Source organism: Salvelinus alpinus, chromosome 3 (assembly GCF_045679555.1).
Source record: "Salvelinus alpinus chromosome 3, SLU_Salpinus.1, whole genome shotgun sequence".
Classification (NCBI taxonomy): domain Eukaryota; kingdom Metazoa; phylum Chordata; class Actinopteri; order Salmoniformes; family Salmonidae; genus Salvelinus; species Salvelinus alpinus.
In genome coordinates this window covers 9,113,289-9,131,584 of record NC_092088.1, presented here as the reverse complement: position 1 = coordinate 9,131,584, position 18,296 = coordinate 9,113,289, and the positions used below count along the sequence as shown (strand labels likewise).

General features: G+C 44.3%; 1 protein-coding gene across 2 annotated transcripts in view; it reads right to left on the bottom strand.

Moving 5' to 3' along the window:
- kif20ba (kinesin family member 20Ba) overlaps positions 1-18,296 on the bottom strand; it is a 49,219-nt gene that overhangs the window by 21,741 nt on the left and 9,182 nt on the right. For both annotated transcript variants that reach the window (XM_071391379.1, XM_071391380.1), the window contains exons 18-26: positions 17,619-18,285; positions 17,149-17,287; positions 15,585-15,707; positions 15,443-15,491; positions 13,697-13,822; positions 9,376-9,506; positions 8,869-9,024; positions 8,307-8,483; positions 204-356 (exon numbers count right to left, since the gene is read on the bottom strand). In XM_071391379.1, coding sequence (XP_071247480.1) covers positions 204-356; positions 8,307-8,483; positions 8,869-9,024; positions 9,376-9,506; positions 13,697-13,822; positions 15,443-15,491; positions 15,585-15,707; positions 17,149-17,287; positions 17,619-18,285 — 1,721 coding nt within the window. The remainder of the gene's footprint in view (positions 1-203; positions 357-8,306; positions 8,484-8,868; positions 9,025-9,375; positions 9,507-13,696; positions 13,823-15,442; positions 15,492-15,584; positions 15,708-17,148; positions 17,288-17,618; positions 18,286-18,296) is intronic.

Sequence of the window (18,296 nt, the reverse complement as noted above, 5' to 3'; positions counted from 1 at the left end):
GCGAGAGACATCATGAACAACATCCATTGTATTAACCAGACCAACATACAACATATGGATAAGGGATTGAATAAAAAGTTATATTTTTGGATAATGTGTACTGTACTGTAGAGGAGAGCTTGCAAGTAGGCGTTTCACTGTACACCCTGTATCCTGAGCACGAGACCGATAAACTTTGATTTGAAGGAGGACTGCTCCCTCACCTGATTGGCTGTCTCTCTGTGCTTAGTAGGGGCTGAGACGTCGCTGCTGGCTTCGGATGCAGGTTTCAGTTGTTCCTTCAGGTTAAGAATCTCAGCGTCTCTGTCAGACAGAAGGCCCTGCAGCTTCACTACCTCCACCTGGCCATGGTTCCTCTGGGGGAGAGGGAAGAATACAACGGTAAGGAAACAGAGGACCAATAATGCCATCTATCCACATGGTCCAAAGGTGTGTTCTTTATCATGTTTCAGTACCACAAAAAGGTCACTGAAAGTGAACCGTGTCCCCATTACAGAGTTTGTGTCCGTTTTTATTTCAAATTCAAAATAATTGATAATAATAATAATATCAAAAACAATTAATTTGTAGAGCGCATTTCAACACGCATAAAATAAGTGCAACATTTTTCAATAAGGATAAGTGCAAAATACAAATCATTTAAAATTGAAATGACCAACAACCCTGCACCCAACCGTAACGCTGGCGTGTCTTGGACTTCTAACCCCTTCTAAACATCATGCGTTCTGGATTAAAAACATTGGATTCGTCTATTTCTTCTGCATCTGTGTGATTAACTGGGCTGAGCGGTGTTTGAGACAAGGGCAGATCCTGCAAAAGGGGGCCGGGTCTTTTTTTTTTTTACAAAAACGTCCATAGAGTCCAAATGGTTAGAGCTACAAACTATTGAAAGCTATCAATGAAAAGCTGAAAGTCTCACGAACACACACATGTAACATGTTTTGCTCTTACGACGCTCACAAGCTACACATAGACAATCATAAGAAATCCCAGGACATAGTGTCTATAATACTGTTATAACCTCACATAGTTGCTGTCAAAGACTCCAAACAGTTGTCACTGACTAGTTGGATATCATTGGAGGATGCTGAGGGGAGGCCGGCTCATAATAATGTGTAGATGGATATCATTGGAGGATGCTGAGGGGAGGACGGCTCATAATAATGTGTAGATGGATATCATTGGAGGATGCTGAGGGGAGGCCGGCTCATAATAATGTGTAGTTGGATATCATTGGAGGATGCTGAGGGGAGGCCGGCTCATAATAATAGCTGGAATAGAGTGAATGGAACGGCATCAAACACATGGAAACCATGAAACCATCTGTACAGTAGACCCTGCCACATACAGTACCAGTCTGTACAGTAGACCCTGCCACATACAGTACCAGTCTGTACAGTAGACCCTGCCACATACAGTACCAGTCTGTACAGTAGACCCTGCCACATACAGTCCCAGTCTGTACAGTAGACCCTGCCACATACACTACCAGTCTGTACAGTAGACCCTGCCACATACAGTACCAGTCTGTACAGTAGACCCTGCCACATACAGTACCAGTCTGTACAGTAGACACTGCCACATACAGTCCCAGTCTGTACAGTAGACCCTGCCACATACAGTCCCAGTCTGTACAGTAGACCCTGCCACATACAGTCCCAGTCTGTACAGTAGACCCTGCCACATACAGTACCAGTCTGTACAGTAGACCCTGCCAAATACAGTACCAGTCTGTACAGTAGACCCTGCCAAATACAGTACCAGTCTGTACAGTAGACCCTGCCAAATACAGTACCAGTCTGTACAGTAGACCCTGCCACATACAGTACCAGTCTGTACAGTAGACCCTGCCACATACAGTACCAGTCTGTACAGTAGACCCTGCCACATACAGTCCCAGTCTGTACAGTAGACCCTGCCACATACAGTACCAGTCTGTACAGTAGACCCTGCCACATACAGTCCCAGTCTGTACAGTAGACCCTGCCACATACAGTCCCAGTCTGTACAGTAGACCCTGCCACATACAGTCCCAGTCTGTACAGTAGACCCTGCCACATACAGTACCAGTCTGTACAGTAGACCCTGCCACATACAGTACCAGTCTGTACAGTAGACCCTGCCACATACAGTACCAGTCTGTACAGTAGACCCTGCCACATACAGTACCAGTCTGTACAGTAGACCCTGCCACATACAGTACCAGTCTGTACAGTAGACCCTGCCACATACAGTACCAGTCTGTACAGTAGACCCTGCCAAATACAGTACCAGTCTGTACAGTAGACCCTGCCACATACAGTACCAGTCTGTACAGTAGACCCTGCCACATACAGTACCAGTCTGTACAGTAGACCCTGCCACATACAGTACCAGTCTGTACAGTAGACCCTGCCACATACAGTACCAGTCTGTACAGTAGACCCTGCCACATACAGTCCCAGTCTGTACAGTAGACCCTGCCACATACAGTACCAGTCTGTACAGTAGACCCTGCCACATACAGTACCAGTCTGTACAGTAGACCCTGCCACATACAGTCCCAGTCTGTACAGTAGACCCTGCCACATACAGTCCCAGTCTGTACAGTAGACCCTGCCACATACAGTACCAGTCTGTACAGTAGACCCTGCCACATACAGTACCAGTCTGTACAGTAGACCCTGCCACATACAGTACCAGTCTGTACAGTAGACCCTGCCACATACAGTACCAGTCTGTACAGTAGACCCTGCCACATACAGTACCAGTCTGTACAGTAGACCCTGCCACATACAGTACCAGTCTGTACAGTAGACCCTGCCACATACAGTACCAGTCTGTACAGTAGACCCTGCCACATACAGTACCAGTCTGTACAGTAGACCCTGCCACATACAGTACCAGTCTGTACAGTAGACCCTGCCACATACAGTCCCAGTCTGTACAGTAGACCCTGCCACATACAGTACCAGTCTGTACAGTAGACCCTGCCACATACAGTACCAGTCTGTACAGTAGACCCTGCCACATACAGTCCCAGTCTGTACAGTAGACCCTGCCACATACAGTACCAGTCTGTACAGTAGACCCTGCCACATACAGTACCAGTCTGTACAGTAGACCCTGCCACATACAGTACCAGTCTGTACAGTAGACCCTGCCACATACAGTACCAGTCTGTACAGTAGACCCTGCCACATACAGTACCAGTCTGTACAGTAGACCCTGCCACATACAGTACCAGTCTGTACAGTAGACCCTGCCACATACAGTACCAGTCTGTACAGTAGACCCTGCCACATACAGTACCAGTCTGTACAGTAGACCCTGCCACATACACGTCACCAGTCTTGTACAGTAGACCCTGCCACATACAGTACCAGTCTGTACAGTAGACCCTGCCACATACAGTACCAGTCTGTACAGTAGACCCTGCCACATACAGTACCAGTCTGTACAGTAGACCCTGCCACATACAGTACCAGTCTGTACAGTAGACCCTGCCACATACAGTACCAGTCTGTACAGTAGACCCTGCCACATACAGTACCAGTCTGTACAGTAGACCCTGCCACATACAGTACCAGTCTGTACAGTAGACCCTGCCACATACAGTACCAGTCTGTACAGTAGACCCTGCCACATACAGTACCAGTCTGTACAGTAGACCCTGCCACAGTACAGCTAACCCAGTCTGTACAGTAGACCCTGCCACATACAGTACCAGTCTGTACAGTAGACCCTGCCACATACAGTACCAGTCTGTACAGTAGACCCTGCCACATACAGTACCAGTCTGTACAGTAGACCCTGCCACATACAGTACCAGTCTGTACAGTAGACCCTGCCACATACAGTCCCAGTCTGTACAGTAGACCCTGCCACATACAGTACCAGTCTGTACAGTAGACCCTGCCACATACAGTACCAGTCTGTACAGTAGACCCTGCCACATACAGTACCAGTCTGTACAGTAGACCCTGCCACATACAGTACCAGTCTGTACAGTAGACCCTGCCACATACAGTACCAGTCTGTACAGTAGACCCTGCCACATACAGTACCAGTCTGTACAGTAGACCCTGCCACATACAGTACCAGTCTGTACAGTAGACCCTGCCACATACAGTACCAGTCTGTACAGTAGACCCTGCCACATACAGTACCAGTCTGTACAGTAGACCCTGCCAAATACAGTACCAGTCTGTACAGTAGACCCTGCCAAATACAGTACCAGTCTGTACAGTAGACCCTGCCAAATACAGTACCAGTCTGTACAGTAGACCCTGCCACATACAGTACCAGTCTGTACAGTAGACCCTGCCACATACAGTACCAGTCTGTACAGTAGACCCTGCCAAATACAGTACCAGTCTGTACAGTAGACCCTGCCACATACAGTACCAGTCAAAAGTTTTAGAACACCTACTCATTCCAGGGTATTTCTTTAAATGTAGCACTTTTTTGGTTACTTCATGATTCCATATGTGTTATTTTATAGTGTTGATGTCTTCACTATTATTCTACAATGTAAAAAAGAAAGAAAAACCCTTGAATGAGTAGGTGTGTCCAAACTTTTGACTGGTACTGTATGTGATAGAGAGGCATATTTTCTGGGTGATTTAAATATTGACTGGCTTTCATCAGGCTGCACACTCAAGAGAAAGCTTCAAACTGTAACTCGTGCCTGCAACCTGATTCAGGTTATCAATCAACCTACCAGGGTAGTTACAAACAGCATAGGAATGAAATCATCCACATGTATTGATCACATCTTTACTAATGCTGCAGATATTTGTTTGAAAGCAGTATTCAAATCCATATGATGTAGTGATCACAATATTGTAGCCATATCTTGGAAAACCAAAGTTCCAAAAGCTGGGCCTAATATTGTGTATAAGAGGTCACACAATACGTTTTGTAGTGATTCATATGTTGTTGATGTGAAGAATATGTGCTGGTCTGTGGTGTGTAATGACGAGCAAACAGATGCTGCACTTGACACATTTATGAAATTGCTTATCTCAGTTACTAATAAGCATGTACCCATTAAGAAAATGACTGTAAAAACTGTTAAATCCCTGTGGATTGATGAGGAATTTAAAAATTATATGGTTGAGAGGGATGAGGTAAAAGAGATGGCAAATCGGTCTGGCTGTACAACCGATTGGCAAACATATTGCAATTTGAGAAATCATGTGACTAAATTGAATAAAAACAACCGATAATGCCACTCCTATTTGCCATATCTTCAATTGAAGCCTATTTCAAAAACTAAAAGCACTGTATTTTGGACAAATCATTCACTAAACCCTAAACCTAAACTAAATCTTGTAATAAATAATGTGGAAATTGAGCAAGTTGAGGTGACTAAACTGCTTGGAGTAACCCTGGATTGTAAACTGTCATGGTCAAAACATATTGATACAACAGTAGCTAAGATGGGGAGAAATCTGTCCATAATAAAGCGCTGCTCTGCTTTCTTAACAACACTATCAACAAGGCAGGTCCTACAGACCCTAGTTTTATCACACCTGAACTACTGTTCAGTCATGTGGTCAGGTGCCAAAGAGGGACGTAGGAAAATTGCAATTGGCTCAGAGCAGGGCAGCACGTCTGGCCCTTGGATGTACACAGAGAGCTAATATTAATAATATGCATGTCAATCTCTCCTGGCTCAAAGTGGAGGAGAGATTGACTTCATCACTACTTGTATTTGTGAGAGGTATTGACATGTTGAATGCACCGAGCTGTCTGTTTCAACTACTCGGACACCCATGCATACCCCACAAGACATGCCACCAGAGGTCTCTTCACAGTCCCCAAGTCCAGAACAGACTATGGGAGGCGCACAGAAAGACATAAAGCCAAGACTACATGGAACTCTATTCCACATCAAGTAACTGATGCAGCAGTAGAATCAGATTCATTCAACATGTCAATACCTCTCATAAATACAAGTAGTGATGAAGTCAATCTCTCCTCCACTTTGAGCCAGGAGAGATTGACATGCATATTAATATTAGCTCTCTGTGTACATCCAAGGGCCAGCCGTGCTGCCCTGCTCTGAGCCAATTGCAATTTTCCTACGTCCCTCTTTGGCACCTGACCACATGACTGAACAGTAGTTCAGGTGTGATAAAACCAGGGCCTGTAGGATCTGCCTTGTTGATAGTGACAGTAGAATTAGATTAATATAAACAGATAAAATACACGTTATGGAACAGCGGGGACTGTGAAGCAACACAAACATAGACACGTATACAAACACAAGATAACATATGCACTATACACACACGTACACATGAATATGGTGTTATAGATATGTGGTAGTAGACTGAGGGCACACACTTAATATATTGGGAAATCTGTTATGAATGTATTGTACTGTTTTTAAAATTTATAACTGCCTTCATTTTGTTGGACCCCCAGATGAGGATCCATAATAAATACACATTTTGTTTTTTTGCTTTGGCAGTCCTTCAATAAAATAAAAAAACATGAACGGTTTGTCAAATTGTTATGTGTTCTACTTGTAGCCCTGCTTGTCCTGAAAATAAAATGGTAAAACACTTAATAGACTGCTCAAAAAAATAAAGGGAACACTAAAATAACACATCCTAGATCTGAATGAATGAAATATTCTTATTAAATACTTTTTTCTTTACATAGTTGAATGTGCTGACAACAAAATCACACAAAAATTATCAATGGAAATCAAATTTATCAACCCATGGAGGTCTGGATTTGGAGTCACACTCAAAATTAAAGTGGAAAACCACACTACAGGCTGATCCAACTTTGATGTAATGTCCTTAAAACAAGTCAAAATGAGGCTCAGTAGTGTGTGTGGCCTCCACGTGCCTGTATGACCTCCCTACAACGCCTGGGCATGCTCCTGATGAGGTGGCGGATGGTCTCCTGAGGGATCTCCTCCCAGACCTGGACTAAAGCATCCGCCAACTCCTGGACAGTCTGTGGTGCAACGTGGCGTTGGTGGATGGAGCAAGACATGATGTCCCAGATGTGCTCAATTGGATTCAGGTCTGGGGAACGGGCGGGCCAGTCCATAGCATCAATGCCTTCCTCTTGCAGGAACTGCTGACACACTCCAGCCACATGAGGTCTAGCATGGTCTTGCATTAGGAGAAACCCAGGGCCAACCGCACCAGCATATGGTCTCACAAGGGGTCTGAGGATCTCATCTCGGTACCTTATGGCAGTCAGGCTACCTCTGGTGAGCACATGGAGGGCTGTGCGGCCCCCCAAAGAAATGCCACCCCATACCATGACTGACCCACCGCCAAACCGGTCATGCTGGAGGATGTTGCAGGCAGCAGAACATTCTCCACGGCGTCTCCAGACTCTGTCACGTCTGTCACATGTGCTCAGTGTGAACCTGCTTTCATCTGTGAAGAGCACAGGGCGCCAGTGGCGAATTTGCCAATCTTGGTGTTCTCTGGCAAATGCCAAACGTCCTGCACGGTGTTGGGCTGTAAGCACAACCCCCACCTGTGGATGTCGGGCCCTCATACCCCCCTCATGGAGTCTGTTTCTGACCGTTTGAGCAGACACATGCACATTTGTGGCCTGCTGGAGGTCATTTTGCAGGGCTCTGGCAGTGCTCCTCCTGCTCCTCCTTGCACAAAGGCGGAGGTAGCGGTCCTGCTGCTGGGTTGTTGCCCTCCTACGGCCTCCTCCACGTCTCCTGGTAGCGCCTCCATGCTCTGGACACTACGCTGACAGACACAGCAAACCTTCTTGCCACAGCTCGCATTGATGTGCCATCCTGGATGAGCTGCACTACCTGAGCCACTTGTGTGGGTTGTAGACTCCGTCTCATGCTACCACTAGAGTGAAAGCACCGCCAGCATTCAAAAGTGACCAAAACATCAGCCAGGAAGCATAGGAACTGAGAAGTGGTCTGTGGTCACCACCTGCAGAACCACTCCTTTATTGGGGGTGTCTTGCTAATTTCCTATAATTTCCAACTGTTGTCTATTCCATTTGCACAACAGCATGTGAAATTTATTGTCAATCAGTGTTGCTTCCTAAGTGGACAGTTTGATTTCACAGAAGTGTGATTGACTTGGAGTTACATTGTATTGTTACATTGTGTTGTTTAAGTGTTCCCTTTATTTTTTTGAGCAGTGTATAAAGGCTGGACATGGAGATAAACGACAATCAGATAAACGACAGTCGGATAAATGCAAAGCCCATTTTCGCTGGGAGTTTTGGGACTGGGGGAGTTCATATTTGTATAGTTCCAAAGGAAAATACAGTCCCAACCAACTAAACAGTCCATCATGTGTGCTTGCACTGACCTCTGCTGGCTGAGAGGAGGCATGGCAGCGGAGACTGGCTATCTGTTCATCCTTGTCGGCGATGCTGGAGAGGAGTTTGGTTAGCTGGACCTCCAGAGCTGTCACCAGGGAGTCCCTCTCTTTCCTCCACTTCACTAGGTCCTGCTCCTTCTCACTGAGCTGGGCCACCAGACCTTCCTGCAGGGTCACAGACAGACAGGGGTTTCTTAGTAGGTTTTAACCCTTCTCACTGAGCTGGGCCATCAGACCTTCCTACAGGGTCACAGACAGGGGTTTCTTAGGCTGCATTTACACAGGCACCCCAATTCTGATCCTTTTTAACCAATTATTGGCAAGATGTCTGATCTGTGTAAATGCAGCCTTTGTCTATAGAGGGTATTGCAGCTGTATTGTAAGGAAAACCTCTCCTATGGGATCCCCAGACGTTTCACAATGTTGTTGAACTAGCTCACCTGATTCACCTTGTAAAGGGCTTGATGATTAGTTGAATCAGGTTTGATAACTGTGGAATTAGTTCATACACATGGAACGGCTGGGGGTCCCCGAGGGGAAGTTGTTTTACCACTTGGGTTTGCTGCTTGGCGTGAAGCTTGCGGCCGTCTGCAAACTTCCTCATCTCCTGGTTCCTCTTATCCTCGGCCTCCTTGGCCAGCCGGATCAGAACGGTCTTCTCTTCAAGCCACTTCCTCCTGTCAGCTTGGTGTTTCTCAGTACACAGCTAGAAACACACACGATTACTTATACTTGGAAGTACACTTACATGTACTGACTAATCCAATGTAAAAAATAAAAGGAGAAAATACACACTATCAACAACTACATATGTTGACCCGTTTCAGGAAACAAAGGCGTATGTCGCAAGTCACGACTTCACAGGAGAGTGAATTTCATCATCTTTCAAAGCAAAATTACTTTCCCGTTGTTCCTCTAAAATGTAGTGTATGATATACCATTTAGTAGCTCTGAATATCTACTTTAATCCAATGTAAAACAAAATAAAATAAAAACATTTCAAATTGTGCTACATAAGACCAAATCCAGGTGTCGAGTCACATATTGAGATGTCCACCTTCAAGGTGACTTGAGCCTGAATTGCTTCCTGTATGGCTAGCTTGGCCTCGTCCGATTGGTTGTCTCTCAGGGCTCCAGTGTCTTTCCCACTGTCTTGGTAGCGTAACAGTCCTTTCAGTTTATCCACCTCTGGGGGGGGGGGGGGGGGGGGAACAAAAAACAACAAGAACACTTGAGTACGATCACCAAGTTCAGTTGTAATTACGATTCTATGTTTAATTGACTGAACAATGTTTTGTATATACTGAGTATACAAAACATTAGGAACACCTTCCTAATATTGAGTTGCATCCTCAGAACAGCCTCAATCCTTTCAGGACAAATGTCAATCTCAGTCGAACCCAGCGCTGACAGTATTCAGATCTGGGGTGAAATATTATTTAGAGTATTTCAAATACATGTACACGCATATATACAGTGCATTCGGAAAGTATTCAGACCCCTTCTCCCCATTTCGTCACGTTACAGCCTTATTCAAAAACGGATTAAACATACTTTTTTGTCTACACACTATACCCCATAATGAGAAACCGAAAACAGGTTAAAAAAAACGGAAATAGCTTATTTACATAAGTATTCAGACCCTTTGCTATGAGACTCGAAATTGAGCTCAGGTGCATCCTGTTTCCATTGATCATCCTGGTAAGTTGGTGGTTGAAGATATCCCTCTAATGGTGTGGGGGCTGTGCTTTGGCAAAGTGGGTGGGGTTATATCCTTCCTGTTTGGCCCTGTCCGGGGGTATCATCGGATGGGGCCACAGTGTCTCCTGACCCCTCCTGTCTCAGCCTCCAGTATTTATGCTGCAGTAGTTTATGCTGCAGTAGTTTATGTGTCGGGGGGCTAGGGTCAGTTGGTTATATCTGGAGTACTTCTCCTGTCTTATCCGGTGTCCTGTGTGAATTTAAGTATGCTCTTTAAGTATTCTCTTGTTCTCTCTTTCTTTCTCTCTCTCGGAGGACCTGAGCCCTAGGACCATGCGTCAGGACTACCAGGCATGATGACTCCTTGCTGCCCCCAGACCACCTGGCCTTGCTGCTGTTCCAGTTTCAACTGTTCTGCCTGCGGCTATGGAACCCTGACCTGTTCACCAGACGTGATACCTGTCCCAGACCTGCTGTTTTCAACTCTCTAGAGACAGCAGGAGCGGTAGAGATACTCTTAATGATCGGCTATAAAAAGCCAACTGACATTTACTCCTGATTATTATTTGACCATGCTGGTCATTTATGAACATTTGAACATCTTGGCCATGTTCTGTTATAATCTCCACCCGGCACAGCCAGAAGAGGACTGGCCACCCCTCATAGCCTGGTTCCTCTCTAGGTTTCTTCCTAGGTTTTGGCCTTTCTAGGGAGTTTTTCCTAGCCGCCGTGCTTCTACACCTGCATTGCTTGCTGTTTGGGGTTTTAGGCTGGGTTTCTGTACAGCACTTCGAGATATTAGCTGATGTACGAAGGGCTATATAAAATAAACTTGATTTGATTTGATCCTTGAGATGTTTCTACAACTGTGATTAGAGTCCACCTGTGGTAAATTCAATTGATTGGACATTATTTGGAAAAGCACACACCTGTCTATATAAGTTCCCACAGTTGACAGTGCATGTCAGAGCAAAAACCAAGCCATGAGGTCGAAGGAATTGTTCGTAGAGCTCCGAGACAGGATTGTGTCGAGGCACAGATCTGGGGAAGGGTAGCAAACAATTTCAGCAGCATTGAATGTCCCCAAGAAGACAGTGGTCACTCTGACAGAGCTCCAGAGTTCCTCGAACCTGCCAGGACAACCATCTCTGCAGCACTCCACCAATCAGGCCTTTATGATAGTGGCCAGATGGAATTCACTCCTCAGTAAAAGGCACATGACAGCCTGCTTGGAGTTTGCCAAAAAGCACCTAAAGGACTCTCAGACCATGCGAAACAAGATTCTCTGGTCCGATGAAACCAAGATTGAACTCTTTGGCCTGAATGCCAGGCATCACATCTGGAGGAAACCTGGCACCATCCCTACGGTGAAGCATGGTGGTGGCAGCATCATGCTGTGGGGATGCTTTTCAGTGGCAGACCCCATCATAGCACTGAGACTGCACTCATGAAGGTGGTAAATTACCTTTTAATGGCATCAGGCCGAGCCTCTGCATCTGTCCTCGTGCTCCTAGACCTTAGTGCTGCTTTCGATACCATCGATCACCATATTCTTTTGGAGAGATTGGAAACCCAAATTGGTCTACACGGACATGTTCTGGCCTGGTTTAGATCTTATCTGTCGGAAAGATATCAGTTTGTCTCTGTGGATGGTTTGTCTTCTGACAAATCAACTGTACATTTCAGTGTTCCTCAAGGTTCCGTTTTAGGACCACTATTGTTTTCACTATATATTTTACCTCTTGGGGATGTCATTCAGAAACAATGTTAACTTTCACTGCTATGCGGATGACACACAGCTGTACATTTTGATGAAACATGGTGAAGCCCCTCCCTGGAAGCCTTTGTTTCAGACCTAATGAATTGGATGGCGGCAAATGTTTGACTTTTAAACTCGGACGAAACAGAGATGCTAGTTCTAGGTCCCAAGAAACAAAGAGATCTTCTGTTAAATCTGACAATTAATCTTGATGGTTGTACAGTCGTCTCAAATAAAACTGTGAAGGACCTCGGCATTACTCTGGACCCTGACCTCTCTTTTGACGAACATATCAAGAATATTTCAAGGACAGCTTTTTTCCATCTTCGTAACATTGCATAAATCAGAAACTTTCTGTCCAAAAATGATGCAGAAAAATGTATCCATGCTTTTGTCACTTCTAGATTAGACTACTGCAATGCTCTACTTTCCAGCTACCCGGACAAAGCACTAAATAAACTTCAGTTAGTGCTAAACACAGCTGCTAGAATCGTGACTAGAACCCAAATTTTTTATCATATTACTCCAGTGCTAGCCTCTCTACACTGGCTTCCTGTTAAGGCAAGGGCTGATTTCAAGGTTTTACTGCTAACCTACAAAGCATTACATGGGCTTGCTCCTACCTATCTCTCCGATTTGGTCCTGCCGTACATACCTACACGTACGCTACGGTCACAAGACGCAGTCTCCTTACTGTCCCTAGAATTTCTAAGCAAACAGCTGGAGGCAAGGCTTTCTCCTATAGAGCTCCATTTTTATGGAATGGTTTGCCTACCCATGTGAGAGACGCAGACTCGGTCTCGACCTTTAAGTCTTTATTGAAGACTCATCTCTTCAGTAGGTCCTATGATTGAGTGTAGTCTGGCCCAGGGGTGTGAAGATGAACGGAAAGGCACTGGAGTGACGAACCGCCCTTGCTGTCTCTGCCTGGCCGGTTCCCCTCTCTCCACTGGGATTCTCTGCCTCTAACCCTATTACAGGGGCTGAGTCACTGGCTTACTGGTGCTCTTCCATGCCGTTCCTAGAAGGGAACTTGAGTGGGTTGAGTCACTGACGTGATCTTCCTGTCTGGGTTGGCGCCCCCCTCGTGTTCGTGCCATGGGGGAGAACTTTGTGGACTATACTCAGCCTTGTCTCAGGGTAGTAGGTTGGTGGTTGAAGATATCCCTCTAGTGGTGTGGGGGCTGTGTTTTGGCAAAGTGGGTGGGGTTATATCCTGCCGGTTTGGCCCTGTCCGGGGGTATCATCGGATGGGGCCACAGTGTCTCCCGACCCCTCCTGTCTCAGCCTCCAGTATTTATGCTACAATAGTTTGTGTCGGTGGGCTAGGGTCAGTCTGTTATATCTGAAGTATTTATCCTGTCTCATCCGGTGTCCTGTGTGAATTTAAGTATGCTCTCTCTAATTCTCTCTCTCGGAGGACCTGAGCCCTAGGACCATGCCTCAGGACTACCTGGCTTGATGACTCCTTGCTGCCCCAGTCCACCTGGTCATGCTGCTGCTCCAGTTTCAACTGTTCTGCCTGCGGCTATGGAACCCTGACCTGATCACTGGACGTGCTACCTGTCCCGGACCTGCTGTTTTGGACTCTCTCTCTCTACCGCACCTGCTGTCTCTAACTCTGAATGATCGGCTATGAAAAGCCAAATGACATTTACTCCTGAGGTGCTGATCTGTTGCACCCTCTACAACCACTGTGATTATTATTATCTGACCCTGCTGGTCATCTATGAACGTTTGAACATCTTGGTCATGTTCTGCCTATCCAAATAAATTTGATTTGATTTTGATAACTTGTTTCTTTATCTGAACGGTTTGTCTTTCACTTGCCTTTTTGTGAGTGTGCGAATAAATCAACTAGAACTTAAAACACTAAATATACACTGTCATGGAAAACTACATCTTGAGATAATCCCACCTTCAATGAGGGCGTCAATCTCATCCAGTTTGGCCTCTAACACCTGCTCCTGTTGGGTCTGGGTATCCTCCTGTTCAGTCAGAGCCAGACGCATGTCCTCCATCATACGCTCCTTAGCCTGAAGGTCTGGGGAAGCACAATGAACCCCATGAATACAAGACAGAGATACATTTTGGGCTCCCGAGTGGCGCAGCGGTCTAAGGCACTGCATCTCAATGCAAGAGGCGTCACTACAGACACCCTGGTTCGAATTCAGGATGTATCACAACCGGCCGTGATTGGGAGTCCCATAGGGTGGCGCACAATTGGCCCAGCGTCGTCCGGGTTTGGCCGGGGTAGGCGGTCATTGTAAATAAGAATCTGTTCTTAACTGACTTGTCTAGTTAAATAAAGGTTACATTTAAGCCTAACTCCATGATTACAGGACAGAGAGAAGAGCAGCCTAACTCCATGATTACAGGACAGAGAGAAGAGCAGCCTAACTCCATGATTACAGGACAGAGAGAGCAGCCTAACTCCATGATTACAGGACAGAGAGAAGAGCAGCCTAACTCCATGATTACAGGACAGAGGAGAGCAGCCTAACTCCATGATTACAGGACAGAGAGAAGAGCAGCCTACCTCCATGATTATAGGACAGAGAGAAGAGCAGCCTAACTCCATGATTACAGGACAGACAGAAGAGCAGCCTAACTCCATGATTACAGGACAGAGATGAGAGCAGCCTAACTCCATGATTACAGGACAGAGAGAAGAGCAGCCTAACTCCATGATTACAGGACAGAGATGAGAGCAGCCTAACTCCACGATTACAGGACAGAGAGAAGAGCAGCCTAACTCCACGATTACAGGACAGAGAGAAGAGCAGCCTAACTCTACGATTACAGGACAGAGAGAAGAGCAGCCTAACTCTACGATTACAGGACAGAGAGGAGAGCAGCCTAACTCCACGATTACAGGACAGAGAGAAGAGCAGCCTAACTCCATGATTACAGGACAGAGAGAAGAGCAGCCTAACTCCATGATTACAGGACAGAGAGAAGAGCAGCCTAACTCCATGATTACAGGACAGAGAGAAGAGCAGCCTAACTCCATGATTACAGGACAGAGAGAAGAGCAGCCTAACTCCATGATTACAGGACAGAGATGAGAGCAGCCTACCTCCATGATTACAGGACAGAGAGAAGAGCAGCCTAACTCCATGATTACAGGACAGAGATGAGAGCAGCCTACCTCCATGATTACAGGACAGAGAGAAGAGCAGCCTAACTCCATGATTACAGGACAGAGATGAGAGCAGCCTAACTCCATGATTACAGGACAGAAAGAAGAGCAGCCTAACTCCATGATTACAGGACAGAAAGAAGAGCAGCCTAACTCCATGATTACAGGACAGAGATGAGAGCAGCCTAACTCCATGATTACTAGTATTAGATTACACATACTCTGTATGGGTGAATCTAGTATTAGATTATACATTCTCTGTATGGGTGAATCTAGTATTAGATTATACATTCTCTGTATTGGTGAATCTAGTATTAGATTACACATTCTCTGTATGGGTGTCTAGTATGTTCATATTTGTTGCTTACTGCATACATTTGAACTAAACAGTGTGCTCCAAAGAGTATGTAGGACAATAAATACACAGTATGTCATTTTACTAAGTAGTAGGCAAGAACACAGCCTATGTACGGCACACAGAAATACAGAGCAGAACAGTATGGATCAATAGGCTTTATGTACCTTTACAGGCGTTCGGATAGAGCTTGAGGTTCTCGTCAGCAGACTGTTCCTGGAAAGAGAAAGGGCTGGATCAAGCTCCGGTCAACAACATGGACACATTTAAAGTAAAACAACCAAGATTAACCGAGATTAAACAACATACCGTTTTCAGTTGCTGTATGGTCCTGTCTTTATTAGCCAAGTCTACCTGCTGCAGTTTCTTCACTTTCTCCAAGTCCTGCAGTTTTCGTTTGAGAGATTTCTCCTCTTCTCGCATGGAAATGATCTTGGGTAGGAAAACAAAATGGGAGATACGTTATGAATAGTGATCCATACAGTATTATAGTGATTAGTATATTATAGTGATTCATACGTTATTATAGTGATTCATATAGTATTATAGTGATTCATACGTTATTTATAGTGATTCATATAGTATTATAGTGATTCATACGTTATTATAGTGATTCATATAGTATTATAGTGATTCATATATTATTCATAGTGATTCATATAGTATTATAGTGATTCATACGTTATTATAGTGATTCATATAGTATTATAGTGATTCATATATTATAGTGATTCATACGTTATTTATAGTGATTCATATAGTATTATAGTGATTAGTATATTATAGTGATTCATACGTTATTATAGTGATTCATATAGTATTATAGTGATTCATATATTATTATAGTGATTCATATAGTATTATAGTGATTCATACGTTATTATAGTGATTCATATAGTATTATAGTGGTTCATATATTATAGTGATTCATACGTTATTATAGTGATTCATATATTATAGTGATTCATACGTTATTTATAGTGATTCATACATTATTATAGTGATTATTATATTATAGTGATTCATACGTTATTTATAGTGATTCATATAGTATTATAGTGATTCATATATTATTATAGTGATTCATACATTATTATAGTGATTCATATAGTATTATAGTGATTAGTATATTATAGTGATTCATACGTTATTTATAGTGATTCATATAGTATTATAGCGATTCATATATTATAGTGATTCATACGTTATTTATAGTGATTCATACGTTATTTATAGTGATTCATACATTATTATAGTGATTCAATAATTTTTAATAGTGATTCATGAGTTATCAATGGTGATTCATACATTATGAATAGTGATTGATACGTTATGAATAGTGGTTCATACGTTATGAATAGTGATTCATACGTTATTATAGTGATTCATACATTATGAATAGTGGTTCATACGTTATGAATAGTGATTCATACGTTTTGAATAGTGATTCATGTTATTATAGTGATTCATACGTTATTAATAGTGATTCATACGTTATTAATAGTGATTCATAGATTATTAATAGTGATTCATATATTATGAATAGTGATTGATATGTTATGAAGTGATTCATACGTTATTAATAGTGATTCATGCGTTATCAATAGTGATTCATACTTAATTAATAGTGATTCATATGTTTTTAAAAGTGGCTCATACATTATTAATAGTGATTCCTACATTATTAATAGTGATTCAATTGTTATTGTAGTGATTCATACGTTTTAAAAAGTGGTTCATACATTATTGATAGTGATTCATATATTATTGTGGTTCAAACATTATTAATAGTGATTCATGTTATTAGTGATTGTAATTATGAACCTACTATGATAGTATCTGTTGCGTAAATAAATATTAAAACAGCTTTTACCTCCATTTGAACTTGCTGTATCTGTTTTTTTGAGTCGGACAGCTTCTCTTTGAGATCAGAAGTGTCATCATCTTTCCTCTCAAGGTCCAGGCTCAAACTCTTCACTTTATCGGAGTCGAGTTTAGCCGTCTCCTTCAATCTGTGGTCACGAACACATGAGATGAACTCAAACAGCACTACATTAGAGAGGTTTACCAGTAAGGAGGAGCAGGGGAAAGGAAGAAACATGTAGGCCAATCCCAAATCGTTCCCTGTGCACTACACATTTGTGGAGATCTGAGAGGACAAGCGTAATCAATCTTGTAATAGCTACACCTTGCTCCCTGATAGGCTAGGCAGAAGTTTCACCATATTGCTTATACCAATCAAATCCTCTCAGATCTCCACACGTGCATAGGACGTAGGTTATGATTTGGGATTGGCACATAGGCCTCCCCAGTAGCCAGAGTGAAAGGTACCAGCCAGCCCACCTGGTGATGACCTGCTCTCTCCTCTCCAGCTCAGCGTTCTTCTGAGTGATGGCCTCTTCAGCCACAGCCAGCAGCTCCCTCCTCCTCTCCACCTCCCTCTTACGAGCCTCCTGCACCGTAGCGGTCTCCTCTTCCTCCCGCATCTCCTGCGCCTCCCTCAGGCTCCTCTGCAGGCCTGACACCTGCGCCTCCTTCTCAAACAGTGTCTTCTCCAACTCTGCCACTCTCTTCGTTTGGGACATGAGCTCGTCGTTATACGACTGGGACACGGTTACGGCCGCCTCCCTCTCCGTTTGGTGGGTGCACTGCTTCTCCAGTGCAGCCATCTTTCTTGTCAAGGTCACGACCTCAGCTACAGAGTTCTCGCTGTCGATGTGGGCCATGGCTTTAGCCTCCTCCATTTCTGCCCTGAGCTGCTCCAAGTTCAGTTCCTGTGGGGTCGGTTTCTCTTTTAGCACCTCCAGCTGCTGTTCTGAGATCTGCTGTTGGGCCGGTTTCTCTCCAGGCTCCATTTTCTGTAGGGGCCTTTTCTCACTCTCCTCTAGGGCCTCTGGGAATTCTCTTTCCTGTTCCGCCAGCTTTTCTCGGAGAAGCCCACTGTCCTTTTGTACCTCCACCAGCTCCCTGTGCAATCTGTCCATCTCCTCCTCTCCTCTCCCCAGGAACCCTAACAAAGAC